Genomic DNA, 12,403 nt, shown 5'->3' on the forward strand with positions numbered 1-12,403 from the left:
TTGTGTTTACAGGTCGGGTGAGTCAAAAACTCCCCGTTGAAAGGTCCACTTTATGGCCGGACTCTGTCCGGTTGAATTCTTGAAATTGGGCCCAAATGGGCCTCAGAGTTGGGTTAAGGAATAGTTAGGCTTACTACGGGCCTCGGGGGCTTTAGGCTGGCCCAGGTCCTAGTGCCGGTTCGGCCCATAGGTTGGGTCGTGACAACTTCTACAAAAGTCAATTTTCTCTTGGGTACTTTCTTGCATTCTTGATTATTAATATTGCTTCTTGCCTCAATTTGCATTCTTCCAATTTGTGTATATTGCATCAATCTTCTTACTCTTCATTATCACAAGAGCACATCGGCTAACTCTCATGACTTTACCATGAATTGAATATCCATAACACAAAAAATCTAATTTACCTAAGGAAATTAAGTTCATTTTGAATTTAGGAACATATTTCACTTTATCGAACACTTTTACTCGATCACCATGTAGCTTAATCTGCACTTTTCCAACAACTTCAACCTTTATCTTGTTCCCATTGGCTAGCTTCACTTCTTCTTTTCTTTTCTTCAATCACATCAAATCACTCGTTCTTTGAGCAAATATGGAATGGACAAACAGAATCCATTAACTACTCATCTTGTAATGGATCTTTTGCCTTTTACTTATCATCATCCACATTAAAACATTTACCATCAACAACATCATCCATTGCAATTGTAGCAATTCTTTCTTTTTCTTTTTCGTGAATCTTCTTGAATTGTTTAAACTTTACAAAATCTTCCTTCATCTTTATACAATGGTATTGAACGTGGCCCTCCTCATAACAGTAGTAGTATTATCTATTTTCAAGGTCTACCCTAGTCTCGAACTCGATCTATTATTTCTTCTCCAATTATTTCCAATTGCTTCTATCACGATTAAAACCAGCAACAAAACCTCCACCTTCATAGCTTTTACATGTCTTCTTAAACTTCTAATCATCCTAGATAACTGCAGTAACTTTCTACGCTTTTAAAGTCTCATTCCTAACTGTTAAGGCTGTCACCAAACTTTTATAAAATTATAAGAGAAAGGTTAGAAGCAATAAGGCTTTATCTTCATGATATACCTTCACACCAACACTAGTCAATTGAGTGACTAATTTATTAAAAACATTAAGGTGATCTCTGTACAAATGATTTATGAGTGACTTTGACATGTACAAACTCTTTAAATTTTTTTTTTCACAAAACAACTAGCGTCTCCTTTTAAACATTATACTTTACATTAGGGGCTAACGTTAATCTAATCGTACTAACCACCCTTTGTTGAAACTCCTCCCAATCATCATCTTTTATGGTAATCGGTTGCTTCTCATTCAACACTTCAATTAATCTTTGTTATACAAGGACATCTTTGATTGTGCTTTGCCACATATTAAAATTATTTTTTCCATCAAAAGACTCCACCTCAAATTTTGTATTCACTATCTTTGATATCTCGAATCCAACTTTCATACCATTTATTATGAAAATCACGCTCACACAAAAATAAAAAGTACAAAATTTTACGTGGTTCGATATAAAGCCTACTCTATCAACAAATTCACTATTAAGGGAAAACAATTAAAACTACTAATTATTTTTCTCACTCTTATAAATTACTGAAATAAAACTTGCGAAATTCAATACACCTCTCTACTACGTGAGCTCTATACAACACAATATAATACAATGACCAACTAACTATATATATATAAGTCATTAAAAATTAGTCCTTTTAGGACTCTAATTATTAAATTTCATAATTTAAATTCTATTAAACTTTCTATTTTTATCTAATTTATTAATTTTAATTGAACTCGGAACTCTAACAAATATATATTTAGAAGTTTAATTATTACAATAAAAAAAATAATCTGCTGGGGACACATTCCACACTTTTTTGCTAACTTTTGATTTACTGTAAAAATAAAATAAAGTCTTAATTACTTTCTTCTTTGATATATATATATATATATATATGATAAGGAATCTAATTTTTTTTTTTTTACATTATTTTCATATCTAAATAATATAATTTTAGATGAAAATGATATTCGTTTTTTTAATTGATTATAAAAAAAAATGAAATGTTTTAAGAAAAGTTATCATTAGAAATCCATTTTAAATGAATTCTCAACCATATTTTATAAATCAAATGAAATAAATAATAAATCAACTTCCATTCATATAATTTACTCTAAAATTAAATTCAAATATTTATTTCTTTATATTCAAACATAAAGTAAAGTACTTTACATCCACTAATTTTTATTTTCATTAAATTTCCACATTTAATCAAATCGCTCTATCAACCTATATAACTTCAAGATTATCCACCATTAAAAAAAAAAAAAAGCAAAAGACCTATTTAGACTCTTAAAATTTAACTCAATAACTATATAAATTTTTAAAGTATTTCATAGTCTAATTTAGGGCTGACCAGAATTCGATTCAAACTGAAAAATTGAACCGAACAGAGTCAATTCGGTTCAATCGGTTCGATTTTAAAATTTAATCAGTTCGGTTCGGTTTTACATTATAAAAATTTCAGTTATTTCGGTTCGGTTCGGTTTTGAAGAGAAAAAAAATTAGTTAAACCGAACCGAACTGAATAGTAATTTATATAGTCAAATCAAACTAAATCGAACCAAATCGATTTTTGAATTGATTTATTTTTATAGAAAATTTATGAATTATATTTAATTTTATATATATTAATTGTTTAATTTCATTGATTAATGGTTATTAGGTTCAAACCAAAGTTAAAATTAGACCAAATAACTTAAAAATCAAGTCTAAATTAAAAAATCAATAAAAAATCAAACCAATCGTTTTAAACAGAATCGAACCGAAATAGAGCGGTTCAGTTCGATTCGATTTTCACCCATTTCGATTCGATTCGGTTTCTACAATTTACGATTCGATTTTTATAATTTAATTCGATTCGGTTCGGTTCGATTCGGTTTGAACCGAATGCTCACCTCTAGTCTAATTAAACCCTTCAACTTTTTAAAATAACCACATATCTCTAACTTATTTTAAATTAGTCTAGATTAAACCCAAGGCTCATGTGACTCACGGATTCTGTTTTCTTTTCACATCTTTCCGTCAATCTGTTTCATCTAATCAACTTGACTCTTGCCCTATAATTACATGGGCATCAAAACCTATTAGTTACAGAAGAATTCAACTCTAATTTCTTCTTCATTTCCCTTTCTCTTTCTTTTTCTTTTCTAACGAGCAACATTACATGAACAACATCAAAACCCATTAGTTATAGAATGAAAGTGGATCCTCTAAAACCTTAGCAATGGCTCCAAGCAACCCATTTGCCCATCTTGCTCCAAAGCATCTCATTTCTGCCTCTGCATTTGGATAAATAATTTGGGTCCTGAGAAAAACATAAAGGAATCCTTCTCTCTTTCCTTACAAATACTTTGCAATGGAATAAAAACATGAAAAAAAGCATTAAGTTTTGATGCTCATGCAGCACGCCCCTATTAGAAATTTGATGACAAACTTGTTTTAGTTCCTCAGAAGGATTTGTAATTCCATACTTCACTCAGCGCTCAAACTCTATTTAATCTCACTTAGCAATGTGGGTTTTCTCTTTTTCATGGTATGGTTTCTCACTTGTTTCGATTTCTTTGTCCAATGTATCAATTTGTGTTGTGAATCTTGACATTGTTGTCGTGCTTGATGTGGGATGATTTAGATTTCTTTTTCATCTTTGTTTGCTTATTTTGTGTCATTTGAGAAATTCATTTGCTAATTTGTTGAACTTTAGCTTATTCCTTAACCATTTTCATAATTGTATTACATCATAGTTGTTTGGCTGTTGAAAGGTTTAAAGATTATATTTGATCTTGATTTGCTTTTGTTAATTACTTAAATTTTTAATGAGTTAAATGAAACTTGATATTGAATGCAAAAATTGAGAGGAACTCAAGTGCCTTCTCGTATGTTGCACTACTTCATAAGTCATATGGTTTTTAAAATTCAATTTTGTGAAAATTTTTGGTGATTGGAAGTGTGAAAATGGAATAGAAAATATAAAGAAATGCTCCATGCTTTTCTGTAAAAATATGGGAATTTTAGTTGTGTACATGTTTCAAGTTCTAGTTACACGCTGTTTGCCTCTCTTAATTTTAGATTTAAAAATATTGTTTTAAATAGTTGAGGGGCTTAATTAGACCTCGAAACACTTTAATTTATATAACTATTGATCAAAATTTTAAGAGTCTAAATAAACCTTTTGCCTAAAAAAAATCCAAGGGTATTATTTGATCATAACATAATATAAGAAAATTGTTATTTAATATTTCTATCTTATTATCCTATTTTACAAAATATGAGTTAGTTTCTGTATTTTTTTTATTTATTTTTTTAATCACTTAAATTTTTATTATTCAGGTGTTTATACACATTTCAAGGAGTGTTTGGTTTACTTGTTGGATGCAGTTGATAGCTGATAGATATCAAAACAGGTGAATTAGAGTTTTTCGTAAATTTAAAAAAATTGAAGCTGACAGCTGATAGATAGCTGATATGATACCCATCAATTGCAGTTTGTATCAGCTCTATTTTTAGAGCTGTTTTTCAACGGCTGATCTGATTTGATTTGATTTTTTATTTTAACCATATTATCATTTTTTATGTAACTAAAAAATTAATATTATTAATACTTTTATATTTTCATTTATAATTTTAATATTTTAATTAACTCATTTTAACTTTGTTAAAATATTTTTTATTAATAACATAAAATAAAAAATATTTATTTATATCTAAAAACTTAAAATTAATTATAAGTTTTTTCTTTATCAATAATAATAATTACTTTATTAATTTATCTATATTTTTAAAGTTATTTAATTATTTTTTGAAAAAATTTAGTAATTTTATATATCAACAGTAATCATTAAATATAATTTTATTAAATACTTAACATAAATAAATTATTATCAACTATTAATTATTAATAAATAATAATAATTATTATAAATTAATAATTATTAAATGTTAAACAGTTAAATCAAACATATCCTAAAATTTACTCGAAAATTTTTATTTGTCGACCCCTTGTGACTACAATATCAATTCCACACGCAAGGCTGTGGCCCATGCACAACTCTTTCTTTGTGGCCACCCACATAACCACGTACAAAGTCCTAAGCCACCCCAAACACGGACTGGGGCCCTCCATGTATTAAAGGGCTTACTAATATAACTTGACGTTTGTGAATGTGAATTTTTTAATTATTAAATTAAATTAAATTAAATTAAATATAATAAATATATAAATTTAAATAAATATATTTAATTTAATAATTATTATTAAACACATTCTCATATAAAATTAATATAAAATAATATTAAAATTTTTTTTTTTTTAAAATAAGCCTCTCTATGTATAATTGTCATAGCTCTTATATTAGAGATAGTAATAAATTAAATTTTTACGGGTATTTGATTTAACTAAATCCTAATAAGATGAGTTTTGATCGTATGTAATTGGATTTAAGATGGATTTGAGTTTAAAAATAATATTCATAATGAATTTAGATTAAATTTGGACAAGTATTGTCCAAATTGAATATCTTTTATGTAAATTTATTTATATAAATATTTAATTAATTATAAAATATATATTTTTTATAATAAGATTTATAAATGTAAATTATTAATTACAATACATAAAATTAAATGAGTTAAGTTTTTTCCGAATAATAATAATTGAGTTTAGAACGAGTTCGAATAATTAAGGATAGATTTTAATCTAGTTTGAGACGAGTTCAAATTTTAGAAAATTAATTAGGTCGTAATCAGGGAAGGTGATTTTCACGGGTATCCTATCCGTTGCCATCTCTATTTCAGATTCAAGGCTCGAGGTTTTTGATTGACGTTCTCTATTTAACCCAATTCCATGTAAAAGAATTTACCACCATTTTATTTATAGAATTTTTTGATATTTAAATTATATAAATAGTGTTTTAGTTATTTAGAAAAAAAAAACTTTTAATTTTAATTTTGTAAGAGTGTAATTTACTGCACACTACATAATGTGCAATAAATAATTATTATACCAATTGAAAAAAATTAAGAAAAAATAAAACACCACTCATCGTTTGATGACAGTCGTGTTAAACAAGTTCTAGCTAATCCAACGGTGTAAAATTAACTTATTAACTACGAAATCTTTAAGGGGACACGCTCTATAAATACCCGTTTCCCCCCTCCCTTCCATGGTCAAGCTGACTCTGTTTTAGCGATCAAGTTTTAGTCTCTGCAACTTTTGCGTCTTCACCTCCGTCAGAATGGCTTGCTCGAGGGCTGTCGTTTTGATGATAATGGCAATGTTCTTGACCTCCGCATTAGCTCAATCTCCTCCTCCTCCTCCTCCTCCTCCTCCTTGTACTCCAGAATCTTCTGCTTCTCCAAATTCTTCTCCTTCTTCTCCTCCTCCATCAGCAATCACGGCCCCGCCATCTCAAGCTCCTTCACCAGCTAAAAACAGCGCCGTTTCGAACAGATTTGCTATTTCTGGAAACGTGCCTGCTGGCTTCTTCGCTGCCGTTTTGGTGATGTAGAGTTAGTCGATGCACACGACTATTGGGTAATGACTTACTGTTATTTATAGCATGACGAAGGTTTTTTTTTTTTTTTTTTAATAATTTCTTCAACTTCTTAGTCTTTTTTGTTGTTAAACAGTGTCAATAAACGCTTCATGACCAATCTTTAGACTTCTACTCTATAGATAGCAACGGATCAAAATTTTTATCCGAATTCAATTCAATTGAATTTTTATAGAACTAGTTTATAAATTATATAATTGATTTTAAAATAGATTTAAGTTTAAAAAATAATATTTGTAATGAGTTCGGATCATATTTAAATTTTATATATTAATTATCCGTTACTAAAAATTGTTTATATAAATGATTAATTAAATAATATATATATATTTACAATAATATTTATAAATTTTTATATATTTTATTTTATATGAAATGAATTTTAAATATTTTATGAAATAATTAAAATTTTAAAATATAAATTATTAATTAAAATAATTTTTTATATAAAATATCAATTAAAATATATAAAATTAAATAGGTTCAAGTTTTTTTTTTCGATAATAATAATTGAGTTTTGGACGAGTTCGGGTAGTTGAGAATAAATTTTAAGTGGGTTTGAAATGAGTTCGAATTTCGATAATATTAATCGGATTCAGATTCGAATTCGGATAGAATAATTTTCGTGAATACCCTATTCATTGCTATATCTATTCTACTCTACTGTGACCAATTAAATTTTATATTATATTAATAATCTCACACCTTTTTTTACCAAATATTCTTTTACGGTTTAAAATTAAATTACACTCTTATATTTGTTGAAAATTTTAATTTAACTCATTTTTTATTTTTTGTCAAATTTAACTTAAAAATTTCAATTTAAACTCAATTTAATGCAAAAAAAAAAAGAACATAAAGAAATTAAACTTTTTATTTTTTTACTTATAAATTTTAATTATTAAGTTAAATTAAATTAAAATTTCTAAACTAATTTAGATAAAAAAAATTAAAAATTAACTACAAATACATATAAAAATTAAATTCAACATTTTGTCATTCTCTTACTTTAACCTTAAATAGAATAGTATCAAAAAGTTATATATATATATATTTTTTTCTAAAGATAGACACACATGATTCAGTGACGAAAATAGACGCTTATTAAAATAATGAGATTCTTATTTCTATATAAATCATACACGCATACTGTCTACCACTAATATGGGATCTCGAAAGATCAGTCTTAGGTACGTCCACACTCGCGGACCTTAATCAGGACCACACCAGGCACTAAGTCTCACATTTTGTTTTCACTCGAGGGCATTATTTTTTTTTTTTTTGTCAAAGATAGACACATACACACAATTCAATGACGAGAATAAATGCTTATTTTTTCATGATAATTTTATTAAGGTCTTCATTTTTATAAAAACCACACATGCATACAATCTATAATTAATATGATATACAAAATACCGAGTTATACTGTCAAAGAAGAGGATTTTGGACTTTATTTAGAATAAAATATTTTTATAATAGACTCTGCTTGGAAATTGAATTCTAGATAGAATAGAGCTTATAAATAGTAAAAACAGAGGAAAAAAGTGTGAAATTAAAAGAAAAGGTTGAAAATTTTGGAAGAAATTTGTAGAACGGAAAAAATCTGGTAATTAAAATTCATTTTTTTTTATTTTTGTTTATAATTTTTTATATTATATTTATTTATTTAAATAAATAAATAAATTGATGCAGGAATAAAATTTACTTAGATAATTACTTTTACAATTACAACAACGAAATTTATTCACATTCGAATATTTATTAAATTATAGTTGATTTTTAAAATTTTATTTATTTATAATTACTCTGTTTGCTTTTTTTAATTTTATTATTACTTGTGAATTTATAAATTATCACATTTATAATTTATATAATATAAGAAAATTTTAAATATAAATTTAAGTTTGGCATCCCAAATTTTGTGGACAATCCCTGCCACTGTTCTTTTTGTTTGATTAAAAATTAAAAAAATATTATAATTTATTATTTTTTTGTCAAAATAAAAAAATTAATTAATTAAAATAAAATATATATGGCTTTAAAATTAAATATCCAATAAACAAATAGAAATAATCCCTCCATACAAGAAAAGTATAATCAGAAAAAAGGAGGTTGGGGTTTTGAAGCTACCCCATCATCAATTACCCTGCAGCATTCTAAATAACAAAAGCGGCACCCAATAACCCAACGCTTATCAATCCAACCATCGATAATCTGCTAGAAACGGCGCCTGTCGCTGCCGGACCAGGAACTTCAGCTGGTGGACTGGGCGCTGAAGGAGGGCCAGACGGAGCTGGGGAAGATGACGATGGAGGAGGAGAAGAAGGATTAGGAGGAGAAGAAGGTGCAGCTGCAGGTGGTTCAACAGGAGGAACAGGAGTAGGAGAGGCAGCTGGTGGTGGAGTCGCCGGAGATTGGCTGGGCGACGGTGCCGGAGATTGTCCCATGGCGAATCCCACCAGCAGTGCAAGCAAAATAATCATTGCGTATGCCATTCTACAAACGAAATCGAGGAGAAGAGATTGCCAAGTGTGAGCCTGAAAAGAAACAGGGAGCAGAGTGAGTATTTATAGCAGTGAGACGGTGACTTGCATTAAGGTTGATGGTGAGTATGATTATTATTAGGGAGATGAATGTGCACAACTCATGCATAGAAATTTCTCTATAGATAGGGTTGATGGATGAAATGAACAGCAAAGTACAGTTGTAAGTTAATCATGAACGTACACGTGGGGTGTCGTTCTGAATATACAACTAATCATAACCGTTGAAATTTGTTCGTTTTCCTTCTTTATTACTTGTTTTGTAACGGTCGAAAATGGAAATTGGGGATTGAGATTGGGTTGGGTTCAATTGACAGGACCACACATTGTTTTAATTAATTTAATTTCTTGAATGATGATAATTATAGTAAGGGTATGAACAAATTAAAACGAGCCGTTTTGGGTCGAGTTGGAATTTATATCATTTAATTTATTAAATAATATATAATATATTGAGTCAAAAAATTATTTTTAATAATTTTTAAAAATTAAAAGAATATTTCAATTAAATCAATAAAATGGTATAATTATTTTTATTAAATATTTTTATTTTTAATTATTATATAAATAATTAATTATTGTCTATTAATTATTAATAATTAATAATTAATAATTATTAAAATAATTAATAGCCAGTAAAATAATTAATATTATGATGGAGGCCAAGTCAAATTTCATTATGTGAAATATTATTTATAATTAATTTTTGAGAGGAAATTACAGGTATTAGGGATTAATTAGCTATTAGGGATTTGAGCTTGTTTTGGAAAACATAGAAATTACAGGTATATATATAATTTCCTGGATGTTCTACCTAAATTGGCTAAAACATAAAAATGGAAAAAAGAAAAAGAAAAATCCAAATTGCATAACAAAATAATTAAGGCAAAAATCTGTAACAATAAATGGAAATTTTCTTGATAATTTTAACACATTAAATGACACATTTGATTATTTTGAATATGTAATTAAAAGGAAGGAAAATCAATGTTTATATATATTTAATATATTTTCATGTCAACCACTCCAGTGTTTATCAACGAGTTGAATGCTTGTGTGCTATGTATAATATATTTAAAATTTTATATTTTATAACACAATTTGAAATTATTTTTATTAAGTTTAAGATATTAAATTTTTATAATAAAATGAAATATTAAAAAAATTTAAGAAACAATATATCTAATTTTTTCATATATATATATATATATATATATATATATATATATATATATATATATATATATATATATATATATATATATATATATAATTTTGAAATTAAATATTTTTACCAAATATAATAATTAATAAATATAAAAATTTAAATTTAATTTTTATTGAATTATCTAATTTTAAATTAAATTATCAATGCGCCAAAATTAATTCAACCAACATTAGTAAAAATCTATTCATGAATATTATAAGATTAATTATATTCGATAAATATATTAAGAGTTGAAAAAGAAATGATCCATGATAAAAATATGCATATTATGAGATGTATGAATATTAAAGAAAAATAATATTATACCATTTTTTATAAATTTAAAAAATAATAATACATTTTTAAATAATAAATTAATTATGAGACTTTGAGATTTGACAATCAATTGTTAAAGAAAATAATCATTTAATCATTAAAATTGAGTCAATTATAGCAATAATAAATATACTTAAAGAGAATTAAATTAAAAAAAAAAGAAAATTAAATACTTAACATAAAAGACAATAATGATTATAATTATAAAGTATAATAATTTTTATATGATAAGTGCCATGTGTCAATACTGAGAGAAAATATGAGCACATGACAATACAAAAGTGTCACGACCCAACCTATGGGCCGGACCGGCACTAGGACCTGGGCCACCCTAAAGCCTCTGAGATCTGTAGTAAGCCTAACTATTCCTTAACCCAACTCTAAGGCCCATTTGGGCCCAATTTCAAGAATTCAATCGGACAGAGTCCGGCTATAAAGTGGATCTTTCAACGGGGAGTTTTTGACTCACCCGACCTATAAACACAATATATAATCAACTGGGGAGCTCAGCTCACCCTCCACATGCTCAAATGTCATAAAAATAAATGGGAGCTCAGCTCCCTCATCCAGTTTATCAAACATGCATATAATAATAAATTTACAGGTCCAACATGATAATTATATTACAGACTCAAATCAAATAAATATTTATAACACATGCGAAAATTATAGGAGTTGATAGAATTACACAAACATTAATAAATAATTTGCGAAGGAGAAAAACATGTTAACCACAATAAAAATCCTCCTGTAGCCTGAAAAATAAAGAACAGGAGTGAGCGTTCGACTCAGAGAGTAAAATATCAATTTTAACCATAATCTCTATAACTATCTAAAGCTAATGCACCCTGTAGAGTGAAATGCAACATCAGCAATATTTTCACATCATAATAGTAAAAAGGTAATTTGGAGTACTCACACACCCCAGTAATGTCAAATCATAAATATATGGGAGTTGATCCCCTATACAGCTCTCTTTAATCCAACCTGTGCCAGCGAAGAACTCAAGCCGGACTTTCGCTTAATAAACCAAATCGGGGTCCCAGTGAAGAACTCAAGCCGTGTCTACCCCGAAGGACCGGGTCCCAGCGAAGATCTCAGGCCGTGTCTACCCATCTTATTCATAGCCAACACCACATCACACGCACGCCAACGCACGCACACTGCTCCAAATTACCACAATAACATCCATGGCACTTTAACAGTTGTGAATGCAACATAAAACGTTCCTAGAGTTTAACTACATAGATATATACATATAAGTGATGCATGGGCATGCTTGAACATATAATAATATCGAAATTACAATTAAAATTAATATTTTACTCACAGACTTGACAGCAGTCACTGTGGTGACTTGGCGGAGGAAGAAGGCTGTCCCGGCTCACCTGACAATTTTATTACAATTATTTAATACGATTGACTCAATACAAACCAAGAAAAGACCAAATACGTCCTAAGTCGTGCCGAAAATCCAGCAAAGTTTCCCCTATACCTAGGACTTACCTAACCTGCAAATGGGTTTAAAACACACTTCTATATCCACCAACTATACACCCACAACTCAATCATATCACACAGCCTCTCCTGGGCCCATCCAAATAGTCAAATATGTAAAATTACAGTTTAGTCCTTATAATTGATCCTTTTGCAAAAACTACCCAA

At 27.9% G+C, this 12,403-nt stretch overlaps 2 protein-coding genes across 2 annotated transcripts; one reads left to right on the forward strand and one right to left on the reverse strand.

Annotated features, from left to right (window-relative positions):
• The first annotated feature begins 6,331 nt into the window (after window positions 1–6,331).
• Window positions 6,332–6,604, forward strand: LOC110649461 (classical arabinogalactan protein 1-like). Its single transcript, XM_021804040.2, has one exon. The coding sequence runs from the start codon at window positions 6,332–6,334 to the stop codon at window positions 6,602–6,604; it is 273 nt and encodes a 90-aa protein (XP_021659732.2).
• Window positions 6,605–8,808: 2,204 nt separating this feature from the next.
• LOC131182024 (classical arabinogalactan protein 1-like) lies at window positions 8,809–9,135 on the reverse strand. The gene has a single exon (XM_058150647.1). It carries the CDS (start codon window positions 9,133–9,135, stop codon window positions 8,809–8,811), a length of 327 nt encoding a protein of 108 aa, XP_058006630.1.
• Between the last annotated feature and the right edge of the window lie 3,268 nt (window positions 9,136–12,403).

The sequence above is a fragment of the Hevea brasiliensis genome, chromosome 8 (genome assembly GCF_030052815.1).
Source record: "Hevea brasiliensis isolate MT/VB/25A 57/8 chromosome 8, ASM3005281v1, whole genome shotgun sequence".
NCBI lineage: Eukaryota > Viridiplantae > Streptophyta > Magnoliopsida > Malpighiales > Euphorbiaceae > Hevea > Hevea brasiliensis.

Bases quoted from the DNA above. Each gene is read 5' to 3' on its own strand.
- LOC110649461 (XM_021804040.2), top strand. From the start codon at position 6,332: ATGGCTTGCTCGAGGGCTGTCGTTTTGATGATAATGGCAATGTTCTTG.
- LOC131182024 (XM_058150647.1), bottom strand. From the start codon at position 9,135: ATGATTATTTTGCTTGCACTGCTGGTGGGATTCGCCATGGGACAATCT.